Source organism: Erinaceus europaeus, chromosome 7, assembly GCF_950295315.1.
Source record: "Erinaceus europaeus chromosome 7, mEriEur2.1, whole genome shotgun sequence".
NCBI classification, from domain to species: Eukaryota; Metazoa; Chordata; class Mammalia; order Eulipotyphla; family Erinaceidae; genus Erinaceus; species Erinaceus europaeus.
The window spans coordinates 100,732,002-100,752,470 of NC_080168.1; the positions used below are offsets into that span (position 1 = coordinate 100,732,002).

The following is a 20,469-nucleotide window of genomic DNA, read 5'->3' on the forward strand; positions in this document are numbered from 1 at the left end:
TCTTCAAAAATTAGGATTAAAGAAATGTGTCAATCAAAAGTTCCACTCTACATATGTTGGCATATTCTTGGACACATAGGATAATTCTGATAATTTATAGCAACTATGTTCAGTATAAATACTTAAGAATGAAAGGTACAGGGGGCTGGGCAGTGATACACCTGGTAAAGCAGATGTGTTATCAGGCTCAAGGATCAGTGTTCAAGTCCCTGGTCCCCACCGGTAGCTTCATGAGCTGTGAAGCAGTGTTGCTGTTATCTCTCCCTCTCGCTCTCCCTCTCTATCTCTTCCTTCCCTCTCAATTTCTCTGTTTCTGTAATAAATAAATAAATAAAAGATAATTTTGCAGTGAGTCCCTGAAAAAGTATTTTGGTACAATACAAAATCTTTGCATTTACCCTCCACAAAAAACTATTTAAAAACCCTAATTTAGCCCTAAAATGCATGATGAAGAGATTGCATTTGGAATATTGAATGCATTCCAATTTACACTGGAATTCAGATTACTTGTGAAGCTGACAGCATGCTTACCTCCTCATTCTCGATTTTGAGTGTGGTCAGTCGAGACTGCAGCTGCTGGTACCTGAGCATGAGCTCTGCCTGGACAGGCTGCTGAGCGCTGACCTGACACACCTGATGGGGAACCAGAAATCTCAGTTACAGCAGGGCACCAGTCAGTCTGCCTCCAGAAGTGCCACTCTCTTCCAGCAAGGCCACATGACTCACACTGATCTTCTCAAGATTCCAATTACATACTTCCTTTTAACAGCCGCCTCAAGACTTCAGTTTTAAATATGGACCTTTTAAATATGGACCTGTTACGTAAGTGGCAAGAGCTGGGTTGCAGCTGCTTGGCCTGGATCTGGCTGGGAAGATAGCAGCTGTAGGAAGTATCACTCTAAGAAAGGGGCACTTGCTGGAGATGGAACTCTGACGCTGATATCTCACTCGTGGAATTCTTGATAACTTTGGGCTGAGGGTGAATGCCAAGGATGATCCCAGTGGGTCATGCAGGCAACAGTAAGGCAGCCAGTAGACCTTACTGGTTACAGTCAGCCAGGCCACTGATAAGTTTCTTAACCTCAGTTATCTTTATTGTAAAATAGGAATAAAAAGAGCTCCTATGCCACTGTGTTGTTGTGGGGATGAAATAATGTACATAAAGCACTCTGACTAGAGCCTGGCACAGAGTAAAATCTCAAAAATGCGATGACTATTCTTAGCATTTTTCAATCATGGATTTGCATTGCTAATCTCAGTCAAATCACAGGATACGTTATGAACTCCAAAAGGTCACTTGTGTTAAGATTTTGGTAGAAAGATATTTTAAGAGCTCCAGTAGTGCAGTCGGTTAGCATATAGTACTTACATGAAAGATATTTTAGCTATGATATTAATGATCAAGAGGATAAAAATTAGGGCATTATATTAAAAACTGCAACAAAAAACAATTTGTTCTCATCTTGCCTGTCATAAGAATGCTCTTGCAGGGAGTCGGGTGGTAGTGCAGCAGGTTAAGTGCATGTGGCGCTAAGCACAAGGACGGGCCTAAGTATCCCGGTTCAAGCCCCTGGCTCCCCACTTGCAGGGGAGTCGATTCACAGGCGGTGAAGCAGGTCTGCAGGTGTCTATCTTTCTCTCCCCCTCTCTGTCTTCCCCTCCTCTCTCCATTTCTCTCTGTCCTATCTAACAACAATGACATCAATAACAACAATAACTACAACAATAATAAAAAAACAAGGGCAACAAAAAGGGAAAATAAAAACATTTATTAAAAAATGCTCTTGCAGACACAAATTATTTTTATGGAGTCTTCAAAAATATAATAAAAAGATTGCTCTGGCAGAACTAGCCATGAAAAAAGGACAACAACAAAAAAAAAAAAAAGAAAAAAGGACAACAGAGATACTTTATTCAAATAAAAATAGTGAAAATAAGTAAAAATTATCAGCCCAACTGAAGCCACTTATCTATGATATTTTGTCATTCTTTGTTTGGCATACCTATAATTTAAGAAATTAAAACAGCAACCAGCTGGTTTTGAAAACATAACTCTGAGTGGTATGAGCCATTCACTTGTTAATTCATGTGCTTTTGGCATAAAAATTGCTTACCAAGTGATTTTTTTTTTTATCAAATCAAGCAAACAACAAAATTAGTTTAAAATATAGCAAGCACACACTTAGATCACATAAATCTTAACAATAGGTATTTCATTAAAAAATTACATTAAACAAATCTGTCAAGGATATGATAATCAGATCTATTTTTTAAAACATACTCTTACTACAATAAGCCAAAATTGAGTTTTAATCTATGAATATTGTTTTGCACAGTTGATACATCAAGTGTTATATATTATGGTCCATTAATTGGTTTTTCTTGTTTTCCCTCATCTTCATACAGTAACAGTGAAACTCATAATATCTTTAAATTGTTTTTTCCCCTTGGATAAAATAGGATAGAAAACTGAATTTATATTAAGAACATAAGATACATATCATTTCTAATGTTCATTTTAGTAGTTGGGAGTCGGCTTGAGCTTCTTCTCTTTTTCCTTCTTTCTCATTTTCACCATTTATTAAATTTTTTCCTTTATGGAGACCTTTAACTCAAGATTACAAGGAATCTTCAGATAGACTCTACTGGGCCAGCAAAGTGTTTTTATTTGAAAGAACTCTAACCATGCTGGGACAGCTTAATGCTTATAACCAAGACAAGACTGCACCACTGCACCTTCATCAATATGGCCTCTGTATGCATGTAAGTTACCCTTGCTTTTAAAAGATAGTTGTGCCTGGTCTTAGCATTATGCTAAGATCCCAAGGAAAGGCAGAGGGAGAAATAAGTGAATTCTTAAAACTGTTAGGGTATAAAGAGACAATTCATTAGTATCAAAATAATTAGTCACTGACCTCATCACCCATGTGAGACTGAAACTCAAACTTCATTGGTGGACAGAACGCAGCAGGGTACATCTCCATGAATCTCTGCTTATCACTTCTGGGCTCCAAATTGTCAACTGCATTTTCAATAATGTCTAAGCCTTCGTGCCTGGAAGTTTCAAGGTTATACTCCGCAGAAAGATAAGTTCTTAGGGCTCTGTTCAGACTTGCGTGGTAGCCAAGATCACAGCACTTAAAAAGTGAGACAAAACCATAGGCAAAAATTAACTCAAAATTGTTCAAGGATCTAAACATTATTGCTGCAACTATAAAATTATTAGAAGAAAATAAATGAAGGGAGGGGCTGGGTGATAGCCCAGCGGGTTAGGTGCACATGGCGTAAGTGCAAGAACTGGTGTAAGGATCTGGGTTTGAGTCCCCGGCTCCCCACCTGTAACGGGTAGCTTCACAAACAGTGAAGCAGGTCTGTAGGTGTCTATCTGTCTCTCCCCCTCTCCATCTTCCCCTCCTCTCTTGATTTTTCTCTGTCCTATCCAACAACAACAGATATAACAACAATAACAACAACAAGGGCACCAAATTGGGAAAAATAGCCTCCAGGAGCAGTGGATTTTTGGTGCAGACAATGAACCCCAGTGATAACCCTGGAAGCAAAAAAAAAAAAAGAAAATAAATGGTTAGAGATCATGACCTAATATTAGGCATTGACTTCTTGGATATGGCCTAAAAAAAATGAATTGGGATTCATGAAAATTTAAGCATTTGTGCTTAAAAGGGGAAAAAACAAGTGAAAAGATAATATACAGAATGGAAATAAGTTTTAGATCATATATCTGATAGAATATATAGAGAACTTATACAACTCAATAATAATCCAATTAAACAGTGGCCAACAGATCGGAGTAGGTTTCTTCAGAAAACATATACATAAATGATTGTTAAGTACATGAAATGATATTTAACAAAATTAATCAGTAGGAAAATGTAAATGCCAATCAAAATACCCAGTAGGATGGCTATAATCCAAAAGGCATAATAACAAGAGCTGGGGTGGTTGTGCAGAATCTGGTACCTTCATAAACTGCTTATGGGAATGTAAAATGATGTAGCAACTTTGGAAAAAACAGTCTGACCATTAATCAAAAGGTTAATGAAAAATGATATATAATAGGACACTTTCAAATCCATATGAAAAAGTATGCAAGTATATTTTCGTAGAAACACTTATACATGAATGTTTACAGCAGCATTACTCATGGTAGTTATATAGTGGAAACAATGTAAATATCCATCAACTGCTGAAGAGATAAAATATTATTGTTATGAAAGGGTATGTAAGACTGGTACATACTGCAACATGGAAGGACATTGGGGAAGGATAGGCAGGGAGGGGGTGGAGTGGATGTTAGGGTCCTGGTGTATGTGTGAGGGTGTCCTACAGACACCGACCACAGGGTGGTGAGAAACTGTACCTATATGTCAACAAGTGTGCTGTAAATCAATAAGCCTGCAATAAAGTGATAAAATTTAATGAAGTAGCCAAAATCAAATATGCAAAGAATAAATAGCATTTACATTTTGTGAATATACACTGAAATGGATGCAATGTTTAACTGACATCCTCTAAGATGCTAACATAGCATTATGTGGATTTATCAAAATATAATTTACTGAAGACTCAAGAATGCTGTGTTCTTTTAAAAGGGAGAACTGGTTTGAATTTGGCAAAATACTCCAAGAATACTACCTTTTTATTCCTAGAATAGAATTCTTTTATTTATTTATTTATTTTTTTACAATGGAGGAGCTACCCCTTTATTTAGAGACTAATATTACTTAGACATCACAAGTAGACAAAATTGTTAAAAGAAAAGGCAATTAGAGAGCAATATCCTACATGAACATAGATTGAAAGTTCTTAACATGGCCTTAACAAATAAAGCTCAACAATAGGGCCAGGGAGAGAGCAGAGTGATATTATCCCAGGCTTAAATGCATGAGGCCCCAGAGGTCCCAAGTCTAGTCCCTGGCACCAACATATGCCAGGCCTGAGCAGTGCTTTGTCTATTTCTATTTTCCCTCTCTTCCTTACACCTGATGAAATAATTCTTTTTTCTTTATTGGGGGGATTAATGGTTTCCAGTCGAAAATCAAATACAGTAGTTTGTACATATGTAACATTTCTTACGTTTTTTTTTTTTTTTTTTTCCCCTTCAGGGTTATTGCTGGGGCTTGGTGCCAGCACTAAAAATTGACTGCTCCTGGAGGCCATTTTTTCCATTTTTTTTTTATTGGTTAGGGCAGAGAGAAACTGAGAGAGAAGGGGGAGATAGGGAGAGAGAAAGACACCTGTAGACCTGCTTCACCACTTGTGAAGTGACCCTGCCGCCGCCCTGCAGGTGGGGAGCCAGGGGCTTGAACTGGATCCCTGTGCGGTTGCTTGTGCTTTGTACTATGTGCGCTCAATCAGCATTTAACCCGGTGTACCACTGCCTGCCTGGTCCACCTCAATTTTCCACATGCAGCCCCCCACCAGGTCATCCTCTACCATCATGTTGCAAGATCTAAACTCTCCTTCACACCCCGGAGTCTTTTACTTTGCTACAATACGCCAATTCCAGTCCAAGTTCAGCTTGATGTTTTCCATTCTGTTCTTACTTTTCAACTTTTGTCTATGCATGACATTATCCTATTAAAATGAAATTCTTAAGTTAATCATGATTTCAAAGTCTTTTGTTGTTGTTGGAGAGGAAATTCTGTTTAGTATTGCTACAAATACAAAGACTTTGAAATTCTTTCATATCCATTTCTTTTACTTTGTATTTATTTTTCATGTTGCATTTTAAAAGAATACAATATTAAAAGAATATGATTTCTGAGAGTAGTTCCAAATTATTGACAGAAATGTTAATTTGTACATAAAAGCAATATAAACTCTCAGAGAAATAAGTGTTTGCAAAGGTATACAACCTGGTGTAGATTATATTGTTGTAATGAATTTCAATTAGTTTAATTTGATTCTACTCAATTTAATAATTGGTAATATATTAGATACCTGGAAACTTGCTAGGCTATAGAAATTTATGTAATACTTAAACAAAGCAAAATATAATCTCCACCCTCAAGGAATTAAATTGTAAGCTGTTGATTAGTCTGTCAATGAAAAATTAGAGAGGGCACAAAGGAAGAAGCAAGCTTCTTACAAATGCTATCTGAAACCATCAGACCTTCCTTTATGATGACACAAATTAAATTAACATTCTGTCCTTAGGAGTGCTAACATAACTTAATTCAATCATCATCTTCCAATCATTCATTTGGATTTTTTCATAAAGATATTCTAAAATCTTGCTATTTGAAATGTGGTCCTTGGACCCACAGCATCGATATCATTTGGAGCATGTGAGAAATACAGTCAAGGAGGGAGTTCACTGGCTAGAGCATATGCTTTGCAAGCCAGAAGTTTTGTGTCCCCCCCCCCCCAATAAAATAAGTAAATAGGGAGTCGGGCGGTGGCGCAGCGGGTTAAGCGCACGTGGCACAAATAGCCAGGACCTTCGTAAGGATCCCAGTTCGAGCCCCCGGCTCCCCACCTGCAGGGGAGTCGCTTCACAAGCGGTGAAGCAGGTCTGCAGGTGTCTGTCTTTCTCTCCTCCTCTCTGTCTTCCCCTCCTCTCTCCATTTCTCTCTGTCCTATCCAACAACAACGACATTAATAACCACAACAATGTTAAACAACAAGGGCAACAAAAAGGAAAATAAATAAATAAATAAAAACTTAATTTATAAAATAAGTAAATAAATCTTAGAAAAGACAAATAAAGAATTGTGCTTGCCATCTCTGACATAATGAATTTAAAAATAAATCCACAGGTGCCTCCTAAGAACATAAATCTTGAGAAGCACTGTACTAAAGCCATCACATACAAGTGTGCTGCACTGCTGTTCTTTGGTGGTGCTATTTCTCAATCATGTGAGAGAACCAACTTGGTTAAATTTACTTGACAAAAACAAATCAGAAAGCAGCTGCCACATGACAATTATAAACACAAGGACAATAATAGTTCTGCAGTGCAACAATCAGTTTGATCACTAATACTCTTCCAGTGCATCAGCTGCACTCAAATACAGAGAATGAGTCATTTTCAGTTAATTAAAAAATTTTGGTCTCAGATGAGCTCAGTTCTCTTTTATGCCTTTTGGTCCTAGAAACCTATACACATTTTGTGGAGAAGTCTTACACATTTCAGAGAGTCTGAGAAATAATTATTTAAGTAACATTTCAGTAATTATTTCAGTGTAACATCCCATCTTGGGGGCTGTGAGATAACTAAACTGGAAGAGCACACATCTTGCCATGCATGAGGTTCTGAGTTTGAGCCACTAGCCATCACTTGGGAGCACCTATAGGGGCAAGCTTCACAGGCAGTGGAGCAGTGCAGTGTCTCTCCTTTTTTCTGTCACTTATCCCTTTCCCTTTTCCCTCTCTATCTCACCCTCTTTATAAGAAAAAGAGAAAGAGGGAAAGAAAGAAAAAAAGAAGAAAAAGAAAAGTTTCCCCGAGAGGTGGAATTGTGTACAGGTGAAGAACCCCAGTGATCACCCTGGTGGCAAAACCAAAAATACAGTAACACCCCATTTTTTAAACTGTTTGATAATATCCCCATCTTATTAAAAAAATGAACTTGTGGGAGTCAGGCGGTAGCGCAGTGGGTTAAGCGCACATGGCGTGAAGCGCAAGGACCGGCAGGCGTTAAGGATCTCGGTTGGAGCCCCGGGCTCCCCACCTGCAAGAAAGTCACTTCACAGGTGGCAAAGCAGGTCTGCAGGTGTCTATCTTTTACTCTCCCCCTCTCAATCTTCCCCTTCTCTCTCCATATCTCTCTGTCCTATCTAGCAACGACGACATCAATAACAACAATAATAGCTACAACAACAAAAAAAACCAAGGGCAACAAAAGGGAAAATAAATAAATATAACAAACTAAAAATGAACTTGTACATAAAGTGGCCACATTTCTTTGAGATGTACTCGTGTCTCAAAACACTTCACTGTTCTGAAAGATAGGTTCAACTTAAATATAATGAAGTTTTGAGAGGCAAGCAACCAACCCAGAGAAAGCCTTTCCCACCAACTAGAATAGCTGAGTGCATTCTTAACTTAAAAGAGAAAGGAAATGGATCACCAAGATCACCTAGTAGGGTGCTATATAAGAGACCTAGGCTCAAGTCCCTGGTATACCATATGGGACTACTAAAAGACCGGAGAATCTTTGGTGTTGTTTATCTCTCTCCACTACCAGCTCTATCTGAAAAAAAAAAAAAAAGATCAGCTCAGACTGGTGAAATTGTGTATCTACGAGGTTCCTGCAATGGCAGGGGTAGGAGGTGTGTGTGTGTGTGTGTGTGTGTGTGTGTGTGTGTGTGTGTGTGTGTGTGTGTGTGTGTGTTAGGGGGAAGAGGCAGAAGAGTAATTACTATTTTTAATTACTTAGAAAAAGTAGTTAAAAGAAAAACCTAAAAAAGTAAAGGAATCCAAGACCAATAGTTCAGATTTTATTTATAGTTTTGAAAAATATCTTTTCATTATTCCTAGACCTAAGTGTTCATTTATCTAATTTATTTTTTTAAGTTTGATCATTTATTTAAAAAATTATGTTTTAAAAATATTTTATTTATTTATTTATTGGATAGAGACAGAGAGAAATTGAGGGGGTGGGGGAGGTAGCAAAGGAGAGTGAAAGAGAGAGACACCTGCAACACTGTTTCACTGCTCATGAAGCTTTTCCCACAAAGCTAGGGACTGGGGGTTTAAACCCAGTTTCTTAAGCATTGCAACATGTATGCTCTGTCATGTTCTCAATCAATTGGCCTCCACTTCTCAAATTTTTTAAAAAAATTTTATTTATAAAAAGGAAACACTGACAAAAACCATAGGATGAGAGGAGTACAACTCCACACAATTCCCATCACCCAGAACTCTGTATCCCACCCCCTCCCCTGATAACTTTCCCTAACTTTTTGGGTGAGTAAATGCTAGGAGCACAAAATACCAGTGTTTATCTCTACATCTAGTTTAGCTATGTGGATAGAGATCCAGTAAGAAACCGTAGATTAACAGTGTTTTCTTATTATCTTGTGGTTTTAAGTAACCCATCCAGGGACCTTCCCAGGAGTCCTCTGGACTTTGAATCCTATACTTAGAGATTTCCATGTTATGGTGCTTACTACTCTGTAAGGCCATTTAATTGGCATAACTTTCCTCCAAATTATAGCACTTTCTACACTCACGTTCATATAGCATCCTGAACTTGAAAAGAAAGAAGAAATGGAAAAACTATTCCTATCAAGTTATCCTAAGAGGACAAGCAGGGCCAGTCACACAATATATATATATTTTTTTTAAATCTAAACTTGTAGTTGAAACAACATTGGATATACTAATATTTAAGATACTTTGTTAAAAAGGAACTAATGTAATTCTGTGAAACTTATGAATAATTAATGCATATTTAAAAAGCTATTTTTTGCACAAAGAATTGAGTAATAACCCAAATGCACTTAATGAGGAAAATATATAAGAAACCAAAAAATGTTTCATGAAAATAAAACAGTGTTGTTCTGATGCATGGAAAACTCTGAATGGATATATAAAAATATATCTTGTTTAAGCAAGAGAAAGGAAGACTGTTGAAAGTAGAAAAGTGCATTTTAAATAAATATATCCTAAAAGCTAAAAAGATAGATTCTATCAGGTATTAGTTTAAATCACCATACTATGCTAATTTCTTTAGACATAAAGGTTGTAAATAATATTTAAAAGTAAACTACAGCATTGAGGACTGTAACAAATATTTAATGTTATACTGAGATCAACTGAAAACAAGCATACATTGTAGGTATAATGTAATATATATATTATGTATATATCATATATATTATATATATTATGTATATATATAATATATATAATGTAATATATATATATATTCTTACATGACTAGGCAAACTCTTCTGCAGAAATATTGTACCTTAACTTCTGCCTCTTCCTGAGAGACTCCTATGATCTTTTTTCCAGGCTCTCATCTCTGGCTTTCAGAGATTCAAGAGCTGTATATATTGGGGAAAGATTTGGTTTACTTCATATTTTAAATGTGTGACCCAAGCAAACTGAAATGCAAAAAAATAATTCTCACAAGACAACAGGTAGTTTTCAAAGGACTAGGAATAGATAAGTTCACAATTTTTGTATTGCATGGCAAAAGAAGAAAACCAATTTCTTTTAAACAACGATCTCTTTGTCCTTCACTATTTTTTAAAAATTATTTATAAAAAAGAAACATTGACAAAACCATAGGATAAAAGGGGTACAACTTCACACAATTCCCACCACCAGAACTCTGTATCCCATCCCCTCCCCTGATAGCCTTCTAATTGTTTATCCTTCTGGGAGTATGGACACAGGGTCATTATGGAGTGCAGAAGGTGGAAGGTCTGGCTTCTGTAATTGCTTCCCTGCTGAACATGGACATTGGCAGGTCGATCCATACTCCCAGCCTGTCTCTCTCTTTTCCTAGTGGGGCGGGGCTTTGGGGAAGTGGGGCTCCAGGACACATTGGTGGAGTCGTCTGCCCAGGGAAGTCCGGTTGGCATCATGGTAGCATCTGGAACCTGGTGGCCTCTACAAGAATCTCAGGTTGAAGCAGTTTCCTTGCAGAGCTCACACCTGGTGTTGTCTCCAAGCTGCCATCTTGGCTCCACTCCCAACGCCCCCCATCCCCAAGTTCTTCACTATTTTATCTAAATCAGGAGTGGGGAATGTCTGGCCCATGGGCAATATAAGGCTGACAAGATCATTTGTTCTGCACCTGACAAGGAAACTGCAGGTTTTTGTTTGTTTGTTGGTGTTGTTAGGGACTGTACCGCAGCTTTCTTCATAGCAATATTAAGTGTTAATTTCTAAGTTAATAATTTGGCATGGTGAAGCTGTAAATTTCCAAATGGTCCTTGACAGAAAAATAGTTCCCCACTTCTGCTCTAAATATTCTGTACTTCACCATGGACCCACAAACACATTTTGTCAAAGATAGGCCTCTTCATGACTAAACCAAAAGTCTAAGTTTCTATAGGTAACTTTCATATACCTATTTTTGTGTCTGGTTTCTGATGGTTCACAAAGAATGACATTTTAATCTTTTTTTAATAGAATTTATTTATTTATTCATGAGAAAGATAGGAGGAGAGAAAGAACCAGACATCACTCTTGGTACATGTTCTGCAGGGGCTTGAACTTAGGACCTTATGCTTTATCCACTGTGCCACCTCCCGGACCACAGACATTTTAATTTTATTCTACAGATTCAACAACTGTGACCAAGCACTTCATAAAAATTGTTTTGAATGGCCAGGAAGATAGTGAAATAATAGAACATAGGCTTTGTCTTTGAGAGGTCCCAAATTCCATCCCTCACACTACCAATAGCGTAGTTTGGTGGTATTCCGGTAAAAAAAAAGTTTTTGTATATATCCTTAGCAATGGGAAGGTCTAAGTGGTACATATGTGTGATAAGAATGGATACAAAGTAAAAAACAGCAGAAGAAAGGGTCCCTCTCTCCATCACCACTGGTTGCTTCCATAAGGAATGGCATCTTGTGGGCCCTCCCAGGACCTCGTCCTCACTGTAAAGCAATGACAGTAGGGATAGTCCCAGTCTCCTAAAGGAGGCTGGGGGTATCCTGACATGCCACTCGCAAAAGACTGGTCCTGAAGTAAGTTCAATGTTCCCAGCTCAGTGGCCGTGAGCTATAAGCTCAGACCAGTAGAGACTTAGAGGCTACACAGGCTCTTGTGCTAAATACAAATATATATATGGGCGCTGAAGTAGGTGGATGGAGGTACATAGTTAATTTTAGCCACTGAATTTTTTTTTTTTCCAAGAACGGGAGCTACTCCCTGCCCTAATCCTTTTTCCCTACTCTTACACCATTCTCTCAGACAATATTCTTATCAAACTACCAAACTCAGGCAAAACTACCATAGTTTGTGCCCCCCCCCAAACATGCCTAAAATGGCTAGCTTTCTTCTTCCTTAAAATCCCTAATCTCATCCATTTAAATCCTACTGTTTGGTTCCTGTTCATTAACCATTTTGTCTCAATTTAGGTCATGCCACCTTCCAGACCCAAGTTGTTGGTATGCTTCTAATTCTGCTTCTAAAACCCCTGTTTCATTGGTTTAATCCCCCCTGCTTAACACTGTATTCTATTTACATAACCACTGTTAACTAAGCACTGCCCTGCCTGCAGGGCATTGGTTTAATCCCCACTGGTTCATAATTTCTTTTTGCTCCGCCCCCTCTCATAGTATACCCTGATTTCCACCAGTCTTTTTTCGCTCCACCCTCTCTATGTCACATCCTGTTCCACCCTACTTGGCGAGTATATATAAGGACAGGATTGTGATTAGATATAGCTTAGATTGCACTGTGTTCCACATGAATGAAGACTGAACTGCATACCACTCAGCCATGAGTCTCTGGTTGTCTCTGTCTCCCGCCCGTGAAGCTAGCATAATGGCGCCTGAACAGGGACTGGCACCAAGTTACAGATGCTACTATAATTCCACCTCGACTTCTCTGAGAAGATGACATCACCAATGTGTCCTGGACCCTTGAATCTCCAGAGTTCTGGTCCACTAGGGAAAGATAGAAACAGGCTAATGGATAGATTGTCAATGCCCATGTTCAGTGCAGAAGCAATTACAGAAGCCAGAACTCCTACCTTCTGCTCCCAAAAACAACCTTGATCCAGACTCTCAGTGGGGGAGAGGTGATAGGATGAAGATAAGAGGGCTCTGAACTCCAGGTCCATGGGAACCCAGAGAAAGAGAAAGAAGGGAAAGCAGAGGGACATACGGAGGTAGTTTTGTTGTCATGAGTGGCTTGTAGGAGAAGAGAGGATTGAATTAGAAAAAAAAGGGGCAACCATGTATAAATGTGGACAGATAGTTATAGACATGATGGATGGCCCATGTCTACAACCTTAGAGGAACTGTGGTAGATTGCAGTGGGGAGACTGAAGATTCAGAACTTTGGTGGTAGAATGGTGTATATTTAAAACCCTGTTGACAAGTAATTCTGTAATACAAAAATAAATTAAAAAAATCAGTAGAGGAGCTGAGTTTGCCTATTATCTGAACCAATAAGTAATAATAATCTAATAATCATCTGTTATCTAATAAATCCCCCTCCCACATAAGCAACCATTTTCTTCCTGTGCTCATATTCTACTCCCCATCCCCCTCTCTAATCTCTGTACTTAGCCTGAATCAAACAGAAAAGAGAGAACAAATAAAGCACAGCCCAAGTAAAGAAGGCCAGGTGGTAAATGCTATGGAGAAAACAGAGAGGAATAGGGAGTGCTGAGGAAAAGGGCGTTGCTCTTTTATAAAGGACAACTGGGTACAACAAGAATAAAAAGAAGGAATTAGTCTTGCAAAGCTCTGGAAGAAAGAGTGTTCCAAACTAAAAGGCAAAAATCACTGCAGGCAAGAAGAGTAACAGAAAGGCCAGTGAACCTGAAACATGGTGACTAAGGGGAAAGTTACAGGGTGACAGGTGGTTGCCAGTTCCCCTAGGATCTTAGTGGAAAGTTTGGATTTTATTCTAAAAATAACTGGACGCCTCTGGAGAGTTTAAATTTAAATAAGTGCTGAATTTAATACTTCAATAGCCTGAGAAGAGAATGAGTTATTGACTGGATAGTCTTAATGAAAGTTTGGAGACATCTTAGGTAGCAATTATAACAGTACAGGCAAGACTTGAAAAGCTATCTAGGAGATAGAGAATATAGGTAGCATAAAGTGGCAGAGTGTGGGATACTTAGAAGGTAGAGAAGACAGAATTTACTGGTAAGTTTATATAGGTGGTGGTGGGGGAAATGATGTAACTGAATTTTTTGGTGTATGAAGTTAGGTAAAGAGCGGTACCATTTTCTTAGGTGTGAAAAGTGAATAGGAAGGGGCTGGACAGTGGTGTACCTGGTGGAGCATACATTTCAAAAAAATGGATAAGGAAAAGTTAGTTATGAAGAACGATGATGGCTGAGACAAATGTATATAAAAATTGTTTTGGTGTTTGGTGTTCAAGATGCCTGTGAATATCTGGTAAGAGATTTTCAGTGAGCAGTTTGGACACACAAATCGGAAGCCCAGGAAGCTGTTCAGGCATAGAGATACAAATATAGATGCCATCAGATAGTATTTAAGCCATGGGATCATAAGACAGTTAGACAATGAACAAGTCTTATGTGATTTTCAGCAGTGAGGAGAAAGACCAGGCAGGAAGACCAGTACTGGAGGCTGAGAGAGAGCAGTCTGTACTACAGGAAGAGAAACATACCAGGTGGGTAGAGTTTCCTTCAACATTCTCTATTGAGAGAAATGTTAAAAGCCATTAAACTCAACCCTTCAGCTAACTTTAATTCTTAAATACCTTTTCTATCATAATGAATAAAATACATATAAATCAGTTTACATTGTCACTAAGTTATCCTAACTTATTTATCATGATCTTTCTATAATCTTCCTAAGAAGGCTTTAAATCTAAGAGGACCACAGTACAACAATCTGGAAAATTTTCATGGATATATCTAAATACTATTATTATAGTATGGAATGAAATACAGACTAATTAAGAAAAACCTGAACTTGGAGTAAATTTTTTTTTGTTTTTAAATTAAATATATGTCCTTAGTGACATAAGGATAAAGCTAAAAGCTTTAGGAAAGTTGATTATTTAGAAATGAAAACACAAGTATCTGTAGCAAGCAAATTTCAATTTCATTCTTCATAAATGACTAATAAAACACATTACAGATATCTCTACCAAGACAATTAGCAGAAGTAGGATATTATTCATGGCAATAGTATAAAGATTTGTAATAGTAACAAAGATTTATCTTTCAAGCTCAAAAGTGATGTGCAGACTCTTACAAGTATAATTAGAAACCATGGAACTCTACTGGAAGTAGAGTTAAAAAAAACTTTATTATTACTGGTCAGATACTCTGGAACAAAGCACAAGTCAAATTGTTAAGAATTTCATTTTTATGAATTCTCTTTGTGGATATAGTCTGAAAGAGGCAGCATTCCTAGCTATACAATCTTTTCTTAAAATTTTATTTTATTTATTACATAAGAGAGAGCTTCACATGGGGTGGAGAGAGAGAGATAGAGATAGAGAGAGAGAGAGAGAAAAGAAGAAGAAGGAGGAGGAGGAAGAGAAGAAGAAGAAGAAGAAGAAGGAGACGACGACGACGACGGTGGTGACGAAGAGACGAGATGAGAGGAGAGGAGAGGAGGGGAGGGGAGGGGGGGAGGGGGGGAGGGGAGGGGAGGGGAGGGGGGGAGGGGAGGGGAGGGGAGAGGAGAGGAGAGGAGAGGAGAGGAGAGGAGAGGAGAGGAGAGGAGAGGAGAGGAGAGAAGCTAGAGCATCACTTCAGTACATATACTTCTGAAAACTAAACTGGGAACCTCAACAGGTAAGTACAATACTATCCTAGTTCAGATAGCTCCCTAGCCACAACAGCTACGCTATCTTAAAAGCATTTGCTTAAAGAACTAAAGAAGAAAATAATCACCAAAATATATAAAGAGCTCAGCAAACTTAGCACCAAAAAAGCAAATGACCCCATCCAAAAATGGGCGGACGATATGAACAAAACATTCACCTCAGAGGAGATCCAAAAGGCTAACAAACATATGAAAAACTGCTCTAGGTCACTGATTGTCAGAGAAATGCAAATTAAGACAACACTAAGATACCACCTCACTCCTGTAAGAATGGCATACATCAAAAAGGACAGCAGCAACAAATGCTGGAGAGGCTGTGGGACAGAGGAACCCTTTTGCATTGCTGGTGGGAATGTAAATTGGTACAGCCTCTGTGGAGAGCAGTCTGGAAAATTCTCAGAAGGCTAGACATGGACCTTCCATATGACCCAGTAATTTCTCTCCTGGGGTTATACCCCAAGGACTCCATAACACCCAACCAAAAAGAGGTGTGTACTCCTATGTTCATAGCAGCACAATTCATAATAGCTAAAACCTGGAAGCAACCCAGGTGCCCAACAACAGATGAGTGGCTGAGAAAGCTGTGGTATATATACACAATGGAATACTATACAGCTAACAAGAACAATGAACCCACCTTGTCTGACCCATCTTGGACAGAGCTAGAAGGAATTATGTTAAGTGAGCTAAGTCAGAAAGATAAAGATGAGTATGGGATGATCCCACTCATCAACAGAAGTTGAGAAAGAAGATCTGAAAGGGAAACTAAAAGCAGGATCTGACTAAATTGAAAGTAGGGCACCAAAGTAAAAACCCTGTGGTGAGGGGTAGACATGCAGCTTCCTGGGCCGGTGGGGGGTAGGGGTGGGTGGGTGGGAAGGGACACAGTCTTTTGGTGGTGGGAATGGTGTTTATGTACACTCCTAGTAAAGTGTAGTCATATAAATCACCAGTTAATTAATATGAGAGGGGGAAAATTAATTGTATGTCTCGAAGTTTTTAAAACACAGACTGAGTCTTTTTAATATATAGGCTGTGTATTTGATATGCGGACTCTCTCAAAAGCCTAGACCAAGTAGATCAGAAGCAACCAATGGCACAGGATATATATATATATATATATATATATATATATATATATATATATATATATATATATATATATATACAAGATACTGGGTACTATACAGCAAACCCTAACAAAAGGACTTTTCAAAGTTAACCCAATTACCAAATAATGTGATAACATTAAGTATCCATTGTCTTTTTGAACCCTAAAACAGCAGGAACCTCACATCTCCACTATAGAGACTATATTTCCCCCAGTCCTGGAACCTTAGGATAGGGCCCACTTTCCCGCATGCCTCTCCCAATCCATATCAAATAATATTGCATCTGCCGATCGCAACCTAATCAATGCAACGATTGCCACCTCAATATGCTTCAGCTCAGACTGTGTCCAGAGACTTCACATGTGGAATAACAACCCTTCAGCTTCATTACTTGGGTGAGACCTTTCCTTTTATAGTATTCTCTAATTCCATCCCAGGTGGTTCACTTTCAAACAAAGTCCCAAAACCTAGATATAGACCAGGTTCTGTGAGAGAGAAAGCATATGTTCACACGTATCCATAAACTAGTGCAAAATATATACCTGAAAGTAGAAGTACACTAGAGTTTGCAGTGAGTACCCGCCCCCCCCACCAACACTTCCTCTCCACTGTTCCAACCTTTGGGTCCATGATTGCTCAACAATTTGTTTGGCTTCGTATGTTAACTCTCTTTTCAGCCACCAGGTTCCAGATGCCATCAGGATGCCGGCCAGGCTTCCCTAGACTGAAGACCCCAGCAATGTGTCCTGGAGCTCTGCTTCCCCAGAGACCCACCCTACTAGGGAAAGAGAGAGGCAGACTGGGAGTATGGACCGACCAGTCAACGCCCATGTTCAGCGGGGAAGCAATTACAGAAGCCAGACCTTCTACCTTTTGCAACCCACATCAACCCTGGGTCCATGCTCCCAGAGGGATAGAGAATGGGAAAGCTATCAGGCGAGGGGATGGGATATGGAGATTAGGTGGTGGGAATTGTGTGGAGTTGTACCCCTCCTACCCTATGGTTTTGTTAATTTATCCTTTCTTAAATAAAAAAATTTAAAAAAAGAACTAAAGAAAGACAATGCTGAATATTATATAGGTCAGAGATTCCTACAACTAAACTCTGAATCTCCCTTTTTTCTTTAATAAAATCATAATTACCTCTGACCTAAAGTTTAGCATCCAAAGCTAAAGTCATTGTGAATACACATAGCTTGTTATATGCTAATAGTCCTGAACATTTCTGCTAATTAGCCTGTATGCTTCTAAGAGTCAACTATGCAAGCTTTGTGCCATTTTTTCTTATTGGATAAAACCTATGAAAGGAGTTGTAGGAATACATCACATTAGGCAAAGTTGTATCAAATAAGTATTGTGAAAACATTGTAAATATGCAGAATATTTTCTCTTCTAAATAAAAAAAAAACTCAAAAACAAAAAATCAGATACAATGGAAGTGTTTTGTGGGAAGAAAGACTATTTAGAACTCCATGTGAGACTGACAAGTAAAAATCACACTTAATAAATCTTATGTCAAAATATTTAATGAGTTAGGAGGTAGCTCACTAGTCCCATGCTTGTCTTACCATACACAAGGCTCTAGGTTCGAGCCCCAGTATGACATGGGAGCATTTTGGGTGGTACTAAGGGAGTTCCATGGATGTGAAGCTGTGCTATGGTATCTTCCCTCTCTGCCCCTTCCTCTTACTCTCTGTAAATTAAAAATAATGAAAAAAAAAAAAGGCCTGGAGAGGCCATTCAGTGTTGGTATCATACAAGCATGAAGCTTTGGGCTCATTAATTTGTGCTGCAATTAATAATCAATAAGGCATTCTTTCTTTCTTTTTAAATTTTTATTTATAAAAATAAATTACTGACAAAAAACATAGGATATGAGGAGTACAACACAGCATCACTGAGATATTATGTGTTGGTAGAGTTCACCTGACTTACAATAATTAGTTAATATATTAATATATTATATGCTGTTAATAATATATTAATATAATGTGATTAATTCATTGGGCAAGGTATAGCAAATAATTTAAGATTATTAAAAATTAGTTCCAATGTAGATTCAATGACCATTTTTTAAAAGTAATAGGAGCATTTATACACTGGTAGCCATGCTTGAGATAAATACATATTTAAATTAATATTAGTAGGTAAAGTTTATCTAAAATAGTTAAAATTGGAATTTTTAATTATTTCTTAAAAACACTGTAGATACAAATATATAAAAAAAACTTGGTCTAGTCTAAATAATAAAAGTATTAAAAATGTTTACAGTAGTTAATAAAAGTAAATTCCATTAAATGGGGGGTCAAAGATATATCTGAATTGACAAAAATAATTGGAAATATTTTGAAATTATTTCCTTTTAATTTACACTGTTAATTTGTACTCTCAGCATTTTGTTGACTAAAAGTAAGTTATATCTCAGATGTCTAAACCAGCTGATTGATTCCCAGCTTAATAAAAATCCAAATTAAAGTGATCCTAGAATATTCAGAGTTTGTTGCAAAGGGGAAAATTTGACGATATGGTGAAGGAATCAGAGTTCCATTATCCAAAGCCAATGATCAATTTCAGCATTACTATTAGTGACAAAAACAGTTCTGACACATCTACATTGGATGTAACACCAACTTATAATGAATTTTGTTGCAAATTTCTTGGCCTGGGTTTGTTGAACCTATATGTAGGACACAGAGGATGTGTGTATGTGTGTGTTTACACGAGCAAATATGTTAATGATAACTGAAGCTGAGTAATATCACATAAATTCAGAAATCAAGACATTCTAAGCAACAATTGTCTCTTCAACAAGAGACTTTGCTAGATCAAAACAGACTAAAAGGATATATCACCCAGAAGTAATACATAATCTTAATCCTATAATGAGCCTCATCCAGACACATCAGCTGTGAAAGACATCACCTTCCTTCTCTCTGCCACCCCTGCCCCCCATCTTTCTTTGTCACCAGGGTTATTGCTGGGTCAAAGCCTAGAAGACCATACTACTTCCAGTGGCCATCCCCGCCACCACCATTTTTCTTTGAGATAGAAAGAGACAGAGAGGGAGTCAGGCGGTAGCGCAGCAGGTTAAGCATAAGGCGCAAAGCGCAAGGACGGGCGTAAGGATCCCGGTTTGAGCCCCCGGCTCCCCACCTGCAGAGGCGTCGCTTCACAGGCGGTGAAGCAGGTCTGCAGGTGTCTATCTTTCTCTCCCCCTCTCTGTCTTCCCCTCCTCTCTCCATTTCTCTCTGTCCTACTGAACAATGATGACATCAGTAATAACCACAACAATAAAAAACAAGGGCAACAAAAAGGAATGAATAAATATTTAAAAAAAAAAGAGACAGAGAAACACGTGAAAAATGTTTACACTACTTATGAAGCTAGTTTTCCCTTTGTATGTGGGGACCAGATGCTTCAACCTAGATATTCGAGCATGGTAATATGTGTACTCTAGTGGGTGTGCCACCAACCAGCTTTGAAAGACTTTTTTTTTTTTTTTTTTAACATGATCATGAATGGGAACATGTTATGGTTACTAGATGAGGTAATGTTTTTTCCTTAAAGGGAAAGATGGATATTGATGATTGAACAAATTGCTCTTTACTATTAAGATAAAATCTTTATTTTTAGGGCGAGCAAATAAAATTTTGGTTTATTTATTTAAAAAAAAGAAAAAAGTAGGTCAAAAGCCTTATGCACAATATAATTTTATATTCTTCAGGTATAAAAATCTTTGTGTGGATACAGAAAGTCTGTATTTGTACAGTGATAACCTTGGTCAGAATGTGGTCAGTTTATCTTGCTAGTAATATTTTCTGGAATGTATATGGACTGTATCTCTAACAATAAGTTCATTTTAAAATACAAAATACTATGGA

General features: G+C 37.9%; 1 protein-coding gene across 5 annotated transcripts in view; it reads right to left on the bottom strand.

Annotated features, from left to right (window-relative positions):
• Nucleotides 1-20,469, bottom strand: part of SRGAP1 (SLIT-ROBO Rho GTPase activating protein 1) — a 299,865-nt gene that overhangs the window by 89,115 nt on the left and 190,281 nt on the right. For all 5 annotated transcript variants that reach the window (XM_007516865.3, XM_060195004.1, XM_007516864.3 and 2 more), the window contains exons 7-8: nt 2,916-3,137; nt 532-633 (exon numbers count right to left, since the gene is read on the bottom strand). In XM_007516865.3, coding sequence (XP_007516927.1) covers nt 532-633; nt 2,916-3,137 — 324 coding nt within the window. The remainder of the gene's footprint in view (nt 1-531; nt 634-2,915; nt 3,138-20,469) is intronic.